This window comes from Papaver somniferum, chromosome 2 (genome assembly GCF_003573695.1).
Source record: "Papaver somniferum cultivar HN1 chromosome 2, ASM357369v1, whole genome shotgun sequence".
Taxonomy (NCBI): Eukaryota; Viridiplantae; Streptophyta; class Magnoliopsida; order Ranunculales; family Papaveraceae; genus Papaver; species Papaver somniferum.
The window spans coordinates 49,079,319-49,096,171 of record NC_039359.1 but is presented as its reverse complement, the minus strand read 5'-3'; the positions used below and the strand labels follow the sequence as shown (position 1 = coordinate 49,096,171).

The 16,853-nt window shown below is 36.7% G+C and overlaps 1 protein-coding gene and 1 non-coding gene across 2 annotated transcripts; one reads left to right on the top strand and one right to left on the bottom strand.

Moving 5' to 3' along the window:
- Positions 1-5,450: 5,450 nt before the first annotated feature.
- TRNAQ-UUG lies at positions 5,451-5,522 on the top strand. The gene has a single exon. It is a non-coding gene; the product is annotated as a tRNA-Gln (tRNA).
- Positions 5,523-5,578: 56 nt separating this feature from the next.
- Positions 5,579-7,749, bottom strand: LOC113347585. The gene has a single exon (XM_026591257.1). It carries the CDS (start codon positions 7,666-7,668, stop codon positions 5,701-5,703), a length of 1,968 nt encoding a protein of 655 aa, XP_026447042.1. The 5' UTR covers positions 7,669-7,749; the 3' UTR covers positions 5,579-5,700.
- Between the last annotated feature and the right edge of the window lie 9,104 nt (positions 7,750-16,853).

Below are 16,853 nucleotides of genomic sequence, written 5' to 3'. Positions count from 1 at the left end.
AAACAGTATGTTGCTTCTTAGTTTTCCAGGATATTGGAGAATACCCAAGAAGAACAAACCAACCCATCAACGAGCGTCTAGTTAAGGGACAACCAGCCCAATCTGAGTCACACCATCCTTTCAAATCAAGACCACTATCAGAGCGCAACAGAATTCCCTGCCCAGGATTCTTCTTCAAATATCGAACCACACGAAGAGCCACTTCCCAATGTGCTATTCTCGGCAGTTGCATGAATTGAGACAAAATATGAACAGAATATGCTAGGTCTGGCCTAGTCACGGACAAATAGATTAAACGCGCAATCAGTCTTCGATATTTTTCCACATCCGTGAACAAATCTCCTTTGTCCAAAGAAAGACGATGATTAGTTTCCATTGGAAATTCTGCAGGTTTTGCACCTAATAAACCTGCCTCCATGATGATATCCAACGCATATTTGCGTCGACACATATAAAAACCTTGTGCACTTCGTGCCACCTCCAAACCCAGAAAATACTTCAACTTTCCCAAATCTTTCATCTTGAAACATTGTCCCAAGTAAAGTTTGAATTGATCAAGCGCAACTAAATCATTACCCGCAACAATCAAATCATCCACATATACCAAAACATTAAGTTGGGTTTTTCCCTTAGTCATGGTAAAAAGAGAATAATCGTAATATGATTGCCGAAACCCATAATTCTTCAACGCTGCAGACAATTTTGCAAACCAACACCGAGGAGCCTGCTTTAAACCATATAAAGATTTTTTCATCCTACACACCATATTAGACTTACCTTGAGAAAATCCAGGTGGTATTTTCATATACACTTCTTCTTCCAAGTCTCCATGAAGAAATGCATTATGTACATCTATCTGATGCACTTCCCAATTCTTAATTGCTGCCACAGCTAGGAAAGTTCGCACTGTCGTCATTTTCGCCACTGGTGCAAATGTCTCATTGTAATCCAACCCTTCTACTTGATGATTCCAAAAGATCACCAGTCTAGCTTTGAGCCGCACCAACTGTCCATTTTCATCATACTTCTATGTGTAAATCCATTTACTACCAAGAGCTTTCTTTCCCGGCGGTAATTCTTCTAATTCCCATGTTCCTTGTTCTTCCAAAGCTCGTATTTCTTCTGCCATTGCCTTACGCCATCCTGGATGCTTCATGGATTCTTTGAAATTTTTAGGCGCAGACCCAGCAGTAATTGCTGCAAGAAACTTTTTATGAACTGTAGAAAATTTATCACAACTAACATAATACGTCAAAGGATACGGCGTACCTGAGGATGATGATTGTGGAGAGTGAGCATGGGATGGACTATTTTGTCGTACAGTGTGCGTTACAAAACCCTTGAGCCGACTAGACGGAATCTTCTGTCTCCTTCCTTTACCCATACTAGCTTCCGTCACTTCCTTCGAGACCACAGGGTTCTCAGTAATATATTCTGGGTTCTCAGTATCATCGTCCAGGTTCTCAGTAATGTCTTCCGGGTTCCCAGTAATGTTTTCTGGGTTCGCAGTAATACCTTCCTGGTTCCCAGTAACATATTCTGGGTTCGCAGTACTGTCTTCCGGGTCCTCAGTAATGTAAGTTGGGTTCTCAGTAATATCTTCTGGGTTCTCTTGCTGCACTATTTCTTCATCATCACTCCAACACACGTCATTATTAGCCTGAACTATCTCAGTTGACTGATCAGGTACCCTAGATATGTAAGGAAACTGATGTTCATGAAACTCTACATCCCTTGAAACTAAAAATTGTCTTTTGTCTAAGTCATATACTTGCCATGCCTTCTTCCCAAAAGGATAACCCAGAAAGACGCACCTTCTTCCTCGACTTGCAAACTTATCCCCTTTACTACTTTGATCATGTGCATAACACAAGCAACCAAATACTTTCAACTGACTATATGGTGCCGGTTTCCCAAATAGAACTTCATATGGAGTTTTGTTATTTAGAACCGGTGTAGGCGTTCGATTAATCAAATACGCTGCTGTCAAAGCACATTCTCCCCAAAATCTGATCGGTAAATTTGCTTGAAACCTCAACTCTTCCATTTTGTTGAGGTGTTCCTACACAGGATGTCTCAAAAACTATTCCATTAGTTTTAAAATAGCCACGTAATGCATTAAATTCAGTTCCATTATCACTTCTAACAATTTTGATTTCTTTACCAAATTGACGTTTCACAAGCGCAATAAAGTTAAGAAATATCGTTGCAACCTCAGTTTTGCTTTAAATTAAATAAATCCACACACCTCTTGAAAAATCATCTACTATTGTCAGAAAATATTGTGCTCCAGACGACGAGCACGTCTTATAAGGACCCCACAAATCTATATGAACCAAATCAAAACTACAACTGGATTTGCTCAAACTACTAGCAAAACTACTTCTACGATGTTTTGCACGTGGAAAAACATCACACGCATCATTATTTTTCTTCAATACTCTACCCAGACCTGGTAACCGTTGTAACACTTTCTCTGATGGATGTCCCAATCGCTGATGCCACATCTCATACGTATCCTCATTCACCGTAAGCACTTTAACTGGAGGCACACCACAAAACATATATAGTCCACCTCGTCGCTCACCCACTCCAATCACCTTCCTCGTCAACCGGTCCTGTATAAAACATAAATTGTTAGTACATTGAACATTACATACTACCCCATCAATGAGTTGTGTAACAGAAATCAAGTTACAAGTTATCTGTGGCACATAAAGCACATTGTCCAATCTCAAACCACCAGGAAGAATGATTGTTCCTATTTTCTCAGAGTGAGCATATTTTCCGTCTGTCATTCCCACCGAACATGCTCTAATATCTTTCACATTTATCATATCATCTCTTTTACACGTGACATGATTTGTAGCTCCTGTGTCTATAATCCAGGATGTTTGATTTGTCTTACCTTGGAGTTGGGAACTGATTTTTCTTGAATTTAAGTATTCAAGAACCTGCTGAACTTGACTTGCAGTCACGCCTGTCAGTCCTGATGCATCTCCTGAAGATCCAGTGGCATGATGAGATGATGCTGTTGCTGCCGAGATGTTCAAATTATGCGCACGTATATTGTCTTGTCCTCTACCTCCTCTGCTGTTCACAAAACCGGCACCAGCACGTCCTCTACCAGCAGCTCTACCACCAGTTCGGCCTCCTCGACCATATCCTCTTCCACCTCTTTGTCTGTCACCCCACCATTCCGGGTATCCAATCAGCTGAAAACACCCTTCCTGTGAGTGCCCTTCTCGGCTACAATGCTTGCAAAATTTGTTAGGATCATAGATATTATTGTATGGACGCTGGTCTGACTGAACTTTGAACGCCATAACATTGTCCTGTGTCTGAGACGTCACAACTCCTTCCCCCAATTTTAGACGTTCTGAATTAACCACATCTTGATAAGACACATCTATAGATGGCAGTGGTTCTCTTGCCAGTAACTGTTCACGCAGGGAGCTATACATGGTATCCAATCCAATCAAAAAATAGTGTAAGAAATCTTCTTCTCTCAACGTACTAACCTGTGTTGCAATGTTACACGTGCACAGGCCACAGCTACACTTTGGTATCTTCATGTACGTCACCATCTCATCCCATATCTTGTTCAATCTCCCATAGTACACTGCAACCTCCTCAGTCTTCTTATGTTTGCATTCGCTTAAGGAAGCTTTCAACTGGCAGATCCGAGTTCCACTTACAACACAAAATCTCCTCTTCAAGTGCGTCCATAACATGCTCGAATCATCATAATCCCCCAACGTTGATCTAATATTTGTCTCCAATGTATTGCTGATCCAAGAAACCAGCATTGAATGCACTGCAATCCACTCCTCTAACTCCTCAGGTTCCGTTGGTTCTTTGACGGTTCCATCAACAAAACCAAATTTCCGTTTGGCTATCAATGATCTTCTCACTGCTCTAGCCCATTCATCATAGTTTGCTCCCTTTAATACAATAGGTGTGATGATAATCCCTGGTCCATCACTTGATCCCAGATGATATTCTGGTTTCTTCTTTTGCATATTGTTTTCTACCTCTTTTCCTCTTTTAGATGATTCTGCATCATCCGCCATGTTTAATGTTCTAGGGTTTTCTTATTCGTGTTAATCAACTCTGGCTCGTGATGCCATGTTAGATTTTGTAAACCACATATATCAAAATAGTTCGTACCTCTTTCATTCATTCAATCTGCCTCTTATACAAGATACACAACCCTAGTTTTAGACCCTAGAGTTCGACCTTACAATGGACTGTCCATAACAGTTTAAGCATTGGACTTTGAAGATGGGTCTCAATCTGGAGACTGTGAAGATGGGTCTCAACCCAACAGTCTCGAGCCCATATATAACTCTCCTAATAGTATTCAACTTCTGAGAATCAAGCATGAAATCTATACCCTCCTATGAGTTGTGTAACTATAAGCTCCTTTTAAAAACTATGTATATCTCCACGACTTAAATTTTGATTTATTTTTTTTGCACCGATGGCTTTTATCACGGATAGGCCCAAACAAAGCTGTATATAAAACGGATCAGGGATGTATCTTATCTCATCAAAGAGACACAATTCTTGAAGAAGGGGAACCAAGATAGTAAGTTACTTTGGTTGTGAAATAATCACACTCCCATTCTCAAATATAATTGTAGCTTTGTTGACGCATCCAGTATCTAACTCTGTTAGATTTTGACAAGCAAAAGCTCAGATTAATTCGTTGGCACCATCATATCTCTTCTGAATTTTGGGTCTAAATGGTGATTGGTCCATTCTCCGCTTTTTAAATCTTTACATATTAAGTAATTTTCTTATTTAAGGTGAGGGATAGTATGCAGTTTATCAAAGTAGTTTTATTACATACTAAATAATTTCCATTTTTCAGTAACTGATTTTGTTTATGACATAACATGTCTTGGTCATTACATATTAAGTAATTTCCATTTTTGGTATCATTTTGGTGAAAGAATGGAAAACAGGTAGTACAGAGAAGATGAAGTTTAAACTGAAAGTGGAAGAGTGGTGTATGCATTTGTTTTGGTGGTTATTCAGCTGCAACCGATGGAGTTGGCTTGGATATGGATGCTCAGTGAAGAGACTTTGATACGGTAAAGTTCGAGCTGAAACTGCGGGTTGAGTTGGATTCTCATGTTAAAGAAGTTACAGACAGTGGGTGTGAATGTATGGACATAATCGAAAATCGTAAGCATGCATCGGAACGGGACGAGGCGAAACCGAGCTAAACCAAATAAAAAACATGCATCGAGACGGGAAGAGGCAAGGCAAAGTAGTTTATGGGTCCGCCGGATGCGTAGCACGGACACAAAATCTAGTAACACTAGATTCTGAAACTCTTTGCTGAATATTGGTAATTACCGGCCACTTGACTTGGTGTGCAACTATATCCTAACATAACAAAGACAATTTGTTAGTATCATTTGATTTTAAAAATAAAAAATGGTTCTATGGTGTAGTGGTTAGCACTCAGGACTTTGAATCCTGCGTCCTGGGTTCGACTCCCGGTAGGACCTCCTTTTTCTTATTATTTCTTTCATGCACTTCTTTTGATAGAAATGAATTTTTTGAATTTTTTGCTGTAATGCTCTGTTTTTTTTTTGATAGAAATGATTAAAATCCTGTTTGTTGTTTACATTATCAATTCTTGTTTTGGATGATTACAATGATGTAAAAGAATAAATGAATATTACTTTAAACTTCAATAATCTTCTGGTCAAGCGCAGTATATCTCCACCGCTCTTTCTCCACAAAATCTGCATCAAGAAATTGCGCAACAAAAGTCCAGAGCCTATATGCATCTTCAAAATTTGTCAGGAACCCAAATGTAGCTGTAACAACAGTAACTCCCAGGTTACCTTTCCCTCTGATCATCTTGCTTACTGCTCCTACTGCTTCATCTTCATGTCTTTTTATCTCCAACACTATTTTCTTTTCTTCTTCGTATTTGTCAGAGAACCATATGTTTTGCAAGTACCCGTAACTAAGAGAAATATTGCTCCGGTCGGCGAGTTTCTGCACGAGTGAAGGTTCAACCTTTTCTCCTTTCCAATCAAACACATTGAACGCTAATGCAGGTCCGCGGTCGAATTTTATCTTTGGCCCGTATATTTTTGTGAGTGGAATCCCTTTCTCAGAATACGGATGTTTGAGTTTCATCAATGCATTTACCAGCCAATTGATCAGACACCGTAATCTATTCGTTATGATAATCAGTCCCAATGAATCTGCATTATCTAGACCTTTGCAAGTGATGGAAGCTACATTATCATGGCTTCTAAGTGCTGCAGGTTCAGTTGTTGCAGGCTCCAATTCAACAATTTCACATGATGGTTCTACCTTTTGTTTCATTTTTGCGTCTGTGAAGGTTTCTCCATGTTTGGCAATTTCTTCCGATCGTCTATTATTGCGATCTGAGTTTGAGGATCTATCTTTTCTCATGTGAGGAAATATTGGACCAGAAAATGAACTTGAGGAATCACTTACCAGATGATAAGTAGCATCATTTGCATGGATAAGACTCACAATTCCGATGCTTCTATCCGTCGCCGATGTTTCCAAGATTCCTGCACTAGATTTCTTGACAAAAAGGCAGCCAAACCCTGAGGGATTGTCACCAAATACCTTAAAAAATGAGCTTATAATGAAGTCCGGCTTAAACAGTGACAACCCCAGAGTTCCCATATCTTTGGGTCCTAAAGCACAAGCATCAAGAACTACATGCCAACCATTTTCCTCCGCTAAATTCATCCACTGATAAGAATATCTTGCTCCGGTCATCCGGGATTGAAGCGGGAATACAAATAGTCCTTTCTTCTTTTTTCTTCTGCTGACCAGCATTTTTCTCAGTTTTGTTGAGTGAATTCTCATCCTTGGCCACATGAACTCAGCTTGCATAACTCTAGCTCCTCGTTTCTTGGATTTCTCGATCATTCCGTCCACCGCTTCGCTTTCGTAATCGTAAACTGTCAACAGGCTCTTATTGGTTTGAAACGGATAAGATTCTGCTAAAAGCTTAAAAGCAGATGCTCGATTCGCCGTGAAAACCATATGGTATTCAGTTTCAGATACATTGAGGAAATCCATAATTCTTCTTTTGATTGCTGATTCTAGTTCTGATTCTTTAGCTCCATAAAGTATTTGAGAACTCAAATTTGCTGCTTTGTATGAGACTTCAAAGAACGGGAATTCGGAATGTCTCGGTGGTGGTGGCGGGGGAGAAGAAGAAGTAGATGCTAAGGAGGAGGATTGCGGTGGTTCTTGCTGGGAATGACTGAAGAGACCCAACCCAATATAATCAAGACATACATGGTTCGACACCGAAAAATGATTGTAGTCTTCTCTTCGGATTCGATCAGCAAATTCAGTCTTGGAATATAATGGGTAAGCTTCATTGAATTGATAGAATGATTCTGCTAAAGAAGGTAGAGATTCAGGGTTCGTGAATTGAACGTTCGGATCAAGAGACAGAGTCGTTGAAGTAGTAAACTCAACTCGAGTAGCTGCAACCGTATTGGTGAACGTCCGCCCGTCCTTCGAATTCGAAGATTCCGGCAAAGAAAGCAAAGGAATTAAGCCACAACCATGTATGCAAGCTTGTGAAGCCTCTTTCAGACACGGAGATTGCATCTTTCCTTTTTGTTGCTTCTTCTTCTTCAGCATGTATGTTGTTGCAGAAAAAGATCATAGGCGCATCACTTTGGCAACAAGCTAGGCTCAGGCAATATGGACCGAGTCGATCATTATCAAACATTTATAGTCCACTAGTTTGAGTTATAGAAAGAAAGTGAATGGTTCTACCAGCACCAGTATTAGCCACAGAATGAAGATATTTTAGCAAGACCAGTTTGGAAAAAGTCTTTGTATAGTGGCCGGCATCATGGATGTGTGTATGGATTGCAGGCTAAGTCACTATCCTTCACATGGGGAAATGAAAAGGAGAGGTTGAATTCATTATTTTCTGTTCAAACTTGTAAGTTTGAAGTCATGCATTCAAACTTAGAGTTGGAGTGAAACGGAATTGAGGAGGAGGACTACTTCTTTAATGGGAGGTGGGGACTTATGACTTGTCTAGTGACAACTTGTGTCTTCTTATCCATGTCTTTTCTGATACAAGTTATAAGCTGTAACTATTACTACTTCAATAGGACTTAGATTGGGATTCATTTGTAGTTTCATACGAGAATAACAAACTTGTGAGTCAGCTGGGGCACTTTTCCTTCCCAAGCCTATGTTTGCTCTGCCACTGCGTTTGAGTAAAATTTCTGAATTTTGTGTCGTTTAAGAGATTGGCATTTGTATATTAAATGAATTAAAAAGAAAAATGATAGCCCAAAACGGGGGATTTTAATTACTCAATAATTGGATGGATGTCAGAGGAGCTAGATGCACCATATGTCACACAAGGGCATCAGGTGTACTATAAATACTGTCGACTCCAGTAGATGAGTTGGTTGTCATTATTTAAGTCCATCAAAGTATTTGGTTTGAAAATGTGAAAAAATATTGCTAAAAAGAAACCGCGTTGAAAGCCATTTTGAATTTTGACAATCTTACCCAACATCAAAAAGAAAAATGAAAACGAAAACTACAGTACAAGAAACTCTTGATAACATAAATAATGATGGCCTATCATATATTTTACCAATCTGCTGCAAAAGGTTATCAGATTTCATGATTGCCAGTCCAGTGAAACTTAAAGTTTGATGCTAGTTTCACAAGTCATCTGGTATCTATATTTTGACTAACTACATGCTTTATGCGAACATATGTTCTATTTGTTCTTTTTAGTCGACTTAAGTTCACCATAATTGACTTTGTTCCCACTAACTTTTGCTTTGTTAAAAAATTGCCTTGATTTACATGTGATTTTACTATTTAACTTTTAGCATCCACCGCAATTACTAACTTTACCTAAGATGTCAATTGGGCCGAAAGCTTACGGGGTTGACATCAGAGAAAGTAAATGTTGAAAATACTAACAGGAATGCACTCACTATCTGACCCAATGGTTGGTGTTGGCATATGCCAAACTGCCAAGCGATAGAGTGTCCAACGCTAGATGGTCATAATACTGCTCGGTGGTCATTCCAGCTCCAGCGCTAGTCATTGGATCGCTCGCTGACTTGATCATCGCTCAGAAGTTCATCATTCAAACGGCTATTATTTTTCCCCTCTATAAATACCTAATTTCAATCTCATTTCAACTCACACCAGAATTTTTAAATATTTCTAAAATTTCTCAATCTCCAACTTTTTTCATTACTCTTCCAATTCCTCGGAGAGCATGGATGATAATGTGAACATGGTTGAGTTCGTAGCAGACGAACATGCTGCAGAAAATCAAAGAATTGTTAATCGTGCCAATATGCAAAATGAAATTAGGAGAAGTCAAATTAGGAGGTGAAAACAAAAATTCACTACTGCGGAAGATGAATGTATTTGCAGGAATTATATTTGTTTTACTGAGACTTTATTCAGAGATGCATTACATCCCCAAACATTCTGGCAAACGATTTTTGGGAAATTTGAAGAACAAACAATGAACCCCAACAATCGTGATGTTATAGAGTTGAGTCAGTCGTTCTCTACAATCAATCAGGAAGTTACTAAGTATGTTGGTTTACTTCGGCAAGAAGGTCGCAACATGTGGAGTGGTGAAAGCATGATGGAACTTCAACAAAGGTGTCGTGCGGAATATCATCGCATCAACAAAAAAGACTTCGAATTTGGAAGTTGTTTCGAGATTTTAGATACTCGCTCAAATATTTATGTTTTAATTTCTTAATTGTCCACTTAGTCTAAGTCCTAAGTTTTAATATTTGTTTAAATGTATCTCGAATTAAAATTTAAGATTGCATCAAGAATATAATTAAGCTTAATTTTCAATAATACGCATCAAATCTTCAAATTCAAACTTCGAATTAATTATTAATAGTCATTTTATCTAGACTTTGAAACTAAAAATTTGGGACAATGTTCTTCATCTTGTTTATCTTCTTCATTTCATAAAACTTCCAATCAATGCGCTCATGAACGGAGTCCCCTTTTTTTATCTTCTTCTTTGACTTTAAATTTGTTTTGCCTTGAATTTTTCTTTGCCTTTTCTTAGTTGCGGTTTTGACTTAGTTAATATCCAAAACTTGAAGAATTCTTTTGTTATTACCTATTTCTTTATAACTATATATCACATATCTTCTTAACGGCACCTTCAAGCACTACTCCAGAAAAATTTAGTTGCGTTGCCGAATCAAGTTGGGTTAATTGTGCCATTTGGGGAAAGTAGAAAAAAAAAAAAGATTGAGAAAAAGAGAAAAAGAGAAATTTTTGTGTAAAAAATTTTGGGTAAGTTTTGAGTATGAAAGTTACCAATTTATAGCCATAAAGAACTAGACGTTAGCGCTAGAGTCAATAATGATGGCGTTTTAATGAATATCGCTCGCTAGAAAGTCTATCGCCGAGTGATTTTCCCATTGTGGCGCAATTTGTTTTCCATGCCACCTGGTATGTGATACACACATTTTTGTGTCCGATTTGTCTCGATTTTATATATTGTTAGGGCTCACTTTTGTACTTATTATGGTGTTTTATTTATTTGTAGGTATTTTTGGCCAATAAACATTTTTTTGAAAAAATTGGCTCGAAAAGTTGTCGGAAAGCACCCGGAGGACACTTGCTATTCGGACCCCAAGTTTGGATAAGGGGCATCCCTAGGACACCCCTTAAGGCAGCTGCTAAAGGCACCCTTACTATGGATAGGGGCGCCCCACCCCCCCCCCTTTTTCTTCATCGTTGAAACACAATTTTGGCGGGAAACTATATTATTACCTGCGTGAATTTGGGAGCATCAGTTGGACGTGAAATAACGAGATTCAATGGCTGATTTTTGTTGGACTGGACTTCCTGGAGCATAACAGGGTCGGTATATGTGATTGGATCGAATGAATTGGGTTAGATCGACCGGGAGAAGGAAACAGAGGTGTTATGGTCACGGGTTGTTGTTGGAGTATTTTTCGACAATTTAGGGAGATTAAAGGCTATAAAAGCTTACCCAACATTCGTAGTTATCTAATAAAGAGTTTTGAAGTATCGGGAGAGGTCAAATACGCGTGAAGAGAGTTTGGCAGAAAGAAAACTCTGAAACTTGCTGTGGAGATAAACCAAGATTTGGGGGGAGATTTAATTGAGTTGTGGCCTATAAAAGGAGAAGGGATAAGTCATATAGGAGGTACGAATCCTTTCAGAGAAGTTTAGAACACCACAGAGCTCCAGAGATCGAGTTGCAGGAAAACACCTTATTCTGCTGCTACTGCTGAAGAGGAAGAACACGAAGAACATTGACGCACAAGCAACTGTCGCAGCAAACTATCGTTGTTTCACAGCAGTACCTATGTGTCGTTCATCACAGATGTTGCATTAGGTCTTTAGCTACTATTTATCCCTGTAACAGTGATTCTGCAACACCAGCAAATTGTTGCGAATCGTCTGTATTATCACTTTTCATCTTTTTAATTATCTTTTGAGCCATAAACAATTATTTTGAGATCATGATTAATATGAGGAGCTAAACCCCATTGCTGAGGCGATATAGGAAGCTATTTTTCCAACAAAAAACGATACAATCTATTTTATTTAACTTATTGCAATTATTATTATGATTATTTGCCTTGAACTATTATTGAATATGATTTTTATTTGAGTGATTGTGATCTATTTTTATGGAGTATGCTTAGTTTATAGACTCTTGATGCTTCATACTTGGTATTTAAAATTATTACTTTTGAAAATATATTAGTTGCAATATTTTAGAATCAAATTAAACGAGAAAATTACATGAATATAAATATCTGGACCAAATCACTTTGAACTTGGAAAATAGTGGAATCTTAGCCTCAATGTTCCTTTAATATTGATACCAACTTTGTCGGTGTTTGTTACAATTATTAGCAAGTTTTCTATTTAGTTTTGAATTTAACTCTAAAGGTATCCTTCACAAGTTCGAGAATCAAATCACTTTTTATCAATATCTACAACACATCAGTATGCCAAAACATTTTTTTTTTGGCATGTGCATAGGAATAGGCCAAATAGTTTATCTAACTCTGGTCATTGGACGTGGAGGGTGTTTCGATGCATAAAAAGGATAATTCCAGATGTTAAAAGTAAAAAGAAAAGAGGGATAATCCACTCACACTTTTATTCTCACATCATCTCACATATTAGACGTCATTTTATTAATTCAAAACCGAACAATTACAAATTTGAAGCCATTATTTTGGGAATATGTTCCAATTATAGAAAGTTTCATGTTCTCAATAAAAATAAGTGTGTTCTGAAATGTATAATATCACACCATCTACTACCTTGAAAATGAGTCATTGAAAATCAATGAATTTTTAACCATTGAAATTAAGTCGGTAATACATTTTGGAATACGCTCATTTTCGGTAGGTATGTAGAGTTTTGTAACAGGAACGTACTCCCAAAATATTAGCTTTAAACTCGTAACCTTTTGGATTTTATTTACAAAAATGATGTCCAATAATTTTTTTATTTCATTTTTAGAAATTAAATAATTTTTGGCTTTTTTGCTTTTAAAAACAGGAAAGAAACTTCTAAGAGCGCATCCAAACACCTTTTTGGTCATTAGTCTGATGGGTTATGTCTCATTAGTACGATGAGAAACATATTGACATCAATTCTACTAGTACCAACACAAATAATCAAACATCTCAAAGGATCACAATGAAAAATAATGAAACATCCAATATACATAAGGAAACTCGGGTATGTAAAGTTCCTCCATTTTTCTTTCATTTTATTAAATTTAGTCTTGTTTCCAAATTTTTGTAGCATTAATACTTGTCTAAAACCAAACATATTTTTTTAAAAACCTTAACTTTTAACGTTAGATTTTGTTTCCTGAAAAAACATCTGCAGTTGCTTATTTTGTTAAGTTTTCACTAGTTTTTCTCTTAACATTTACTAAAAGTGAAGTGTTAATAATGAAGATCGTTTTTTGGAATGTTCAAGGTTTCAAAAATGTCTTTACTACAAATAATCTATGTGACTTGAAAAGATCTCAAAACCTTGACATCATTTTTTTGTGTGAGACCAAGATTAACCAGTTCAAAAGGAAGCCTCTCTTAAAACTGTTTCAATACCCAAATAGTACATCCATATAAATTGTAGGACTATCTGGTGGTCTTATTTTATTAAGAAAAAATGGCTTTAACAATCTTTTGGAGTCCACATGTAACACATTATTTAAGATCATCTTCAAAATCACTCGGGAAAATCTTTATTTAGTCAACAATCTTTTGGAGTTACTTCATAACTTCAGTACTCAGTCAGGTCCAGTGATAAATTTTGAGAAACCTGCAATCCATTTCAACAATAAAACTAATCCTGAAGTAGCTCCAACTATGATTCAGATTCTTGGTGTCAAAACAACGAGCTCTAAGAAAAAGTATTTGGGGTCACTACTAATACTTTGACACTCAAAACAAGACTCATTCAAATTCATTAAAGAGAATTTTGAAATCTGGCATTCTAATGGTCTTCTATTAATATTTTTCAAGAAGATAGAGGTACTATGATTAAGTATGTTCTCAATTATGTTCATGTATACCAGATGGGCTCTTTCAAGCTTCCGGACAATCTTAGTAATCAGCTGACTTCTATTGATAGAAAACTTAATCTGGGGATACAACTCTAACAGAGGTTCTAATCCTTTAGCGGTATGCACTTCAAAAGACATGGGAGGTTTAGCTTTTAGAGATTTAGAAAATCTTAATTTGGCACTTCTTACTAAACTTACTCGTAGAATGTGTAATGAATCAAGTCATCTCATGTTTCAAGTGCTGAGCATTAAATATTTGGAGAATAAAGACATTATCCATTGAAATATCACAACTAAAATATTTTTTCTTATACTTGGTGAAAAGACGAGGGTACCCAAGTACACCACAATCTTTTATTTATCAACTTATAAGTACTCTTACCAAATGTGATCGTCTATGGACAAAGTCGAGACAATAAAACAACTTCGATATTCACATTTTTTGTGATGGTCTATGGATACGTGATCGAGACAATACGACTACAAGATAACTTGTGTGATTGACTATGGATACAAGATCGAGACGATACGACAATCAAAGTGTTCTTATTTGATAATAGGTCCGGTAATAACCAAACTCCATATGGTCGCTATCAAGTATATCGGAGTTAATGTAAAGTGCAATTTACTTTAATTATAATAAAAAAATTATAATGTGGAAAAGCAAAGTAAATGCCACACCAAGATTTTGCTAACGAGGAAACCGCAAATGCAGAAAAACCTCGGAACCTAGTCCAGAATTGAGTACTCTCATAATTAAGACGTTATACAAAATGTAAACCAACTTGTATGGTTGACACCAAGCAGACTACCCCTAGCTACTTAGTTCCCTCAGTATTCTTGCACCTTCGACTTCTAGTGTCACGCACGTGAATAGCAAGTCCTTTGGATCGTATTTTAAATAACAAATGAGGAATATGTTTGATAACCACTCTAATCAATCTTGCTACAACATACAGATGAGTTATTGACAAAGGCTCTTCCTTTAATCTAATAACTATCGAAACTATCGAAATAGTCAATTTTATATTCGCACCTAGTTAATATAAATCTCAAAGAGATAAATAGAGAATGTCGATCTCATGTAAGTAGTCAATCGAATAAATTGGATTATAGTTGGATCCCACCCGATCAAGGTTTGTGCACACAATATTCACAAGATACGAAAACCAACAAGAAATATTCTTCGCCTTCAAATCTTCTTTAATCTTCTTCAAAACCTGCACAACACCACTTGAATCTCTTGTGATCAATCATGTACAAAACAGAGTATGTTAACAATGGATTATCACAAGATATCTTTAGATCTAACAACATTTCCAAAGATCCCGTCGATAATCTGACCTAGTTAGAGTAAATCTTATATCAAAACAAAATATTCTTAAGAATAAAAAAACTAGGTACAATCAAAGTTTCAACAACCGTTATTAATCAAATCAATCGAATACTAATAACACTGCAACTATGTAGTTTCCCACCAATGGTACTCGTAGATCTTCTTGATCCCATATAAGTCTTTAAACGAGCGGTCGTAAAAGATTTCACCTAATTAGGATACTTTCCTCTCCGAATAGATGGCTGCACCAGAAACAATAGAGAAGATGGAGTTATCCTGGCTCTTAGGATAGTTTGCTAGAAATACAAACTTAGGTATTTATATACCAAGGATGTTTTGATATCAAGGAATTTCCAAACCCGAAAATATTCTCAAGATATGTAATGAATAAAAAATGGGTTATTTGGTTTTTGGTACTTAGGTTTTGACCGAAAACTGAGTTTGGTCTAACATTTGTCCAGCCTTTGCGTTTGGTCTAAATACCAATGTTGACTTACTTTGACTTGGTTAAGTCTAGTTTTATTTACTTAACAGAAGTCAAAGTTTAACGTGGTCAATGCAGGTCAACGTTGGTCTTTAGACCAAACGCAAAGGCCGGACAAATTTTAGACCAAACTCAGGTTATGGCCAAAACCTGAGTACCAAAAACCAAGTAACCCATAAAAAATTCGTTTTTCCTAATTCCAATAAATGCTTGTCCAGTATTTCTGAATTATCTCAATAGAAAATATTCAATTACTAAATGAACCTTACTAATTTTTATTCTCGAAAGATACACATTAATTTTTGATAAGTAATGCATATAAAATCAAAAATCTTAATTTCTTTTGGCACAGGATCACCTTGTGTACTAAGGAATATCTTTGAACAATAAATGATAAGAGTTACTATCTGTGTTCAAATTATGTTGACATCTTCTCACTGCAAATCCTTATTCATATTTACATGGATTAACATTCTTGGAATCGGTTTTACCACACTTTCAAACAAGTTTAGAATTGGTTCTCCTGTATTTTAAGACTACTATGTAATCGATCAAATAACAAGTCACATACATGGGTTCAATCTGTTCTACCAATCACTAAGATCGGTTATACCTGATTTGGAAACACTTGGGATCAGCCATACAAGTTACCAGGACCGGTCACCAACTATAATACATGTTATTGCTTGTGATCGGTCACATCGGTTATCAAGAAAGGTTACCAATTACAAGGATTGATCTTACATAACACTTATGATCGGTCACACCAATTACTAGGATTGGTCACACCAATTACAGAGATCGATCATAACCCATTCACATAATCATAACAATATATACAATATTATGTTGATGTCACATCTACGAAGTCCAAAATATAAGCGCTATACTTCGTAGTCTAATTCTCTAATACTATGATCATCTGTTATGATCATGTTACATCACTAAGGTATTATACAATATGTACAATATATACAGCTTCGCAGTTATTTTTTCAATATGCGCGACTTGAAAGATACGTTAGGAATGAAACAGTTCAAGTCAATATTACTAACCTCAAGTGGAAGGATGATATCGTCGTTGTAGTTCGCTTCTTCTTCACATTCTTAGGGTCTTCGGGGTAATACTTGTATGGTTCAACATTCCTAGAATTTCTTGTCTAACCTAAACGAAGTTGACTCTAGTATTTAGTCAAGCGACTTTAAATGAATTTTTATACACTAAAATATGACAACCAAACTTGACATACCAACTCTTGGTGAGTTCAACCGAGTTATGCTCTAACTCTTGGAATAGTATTACTAAAGGCATACAAATCCTATAACAATATTAGTTCATGGAGATAAACAATGGTGTGAATAATAAAATATGGTTAGATAGATGGATACCAGGTATGAATCATCCTC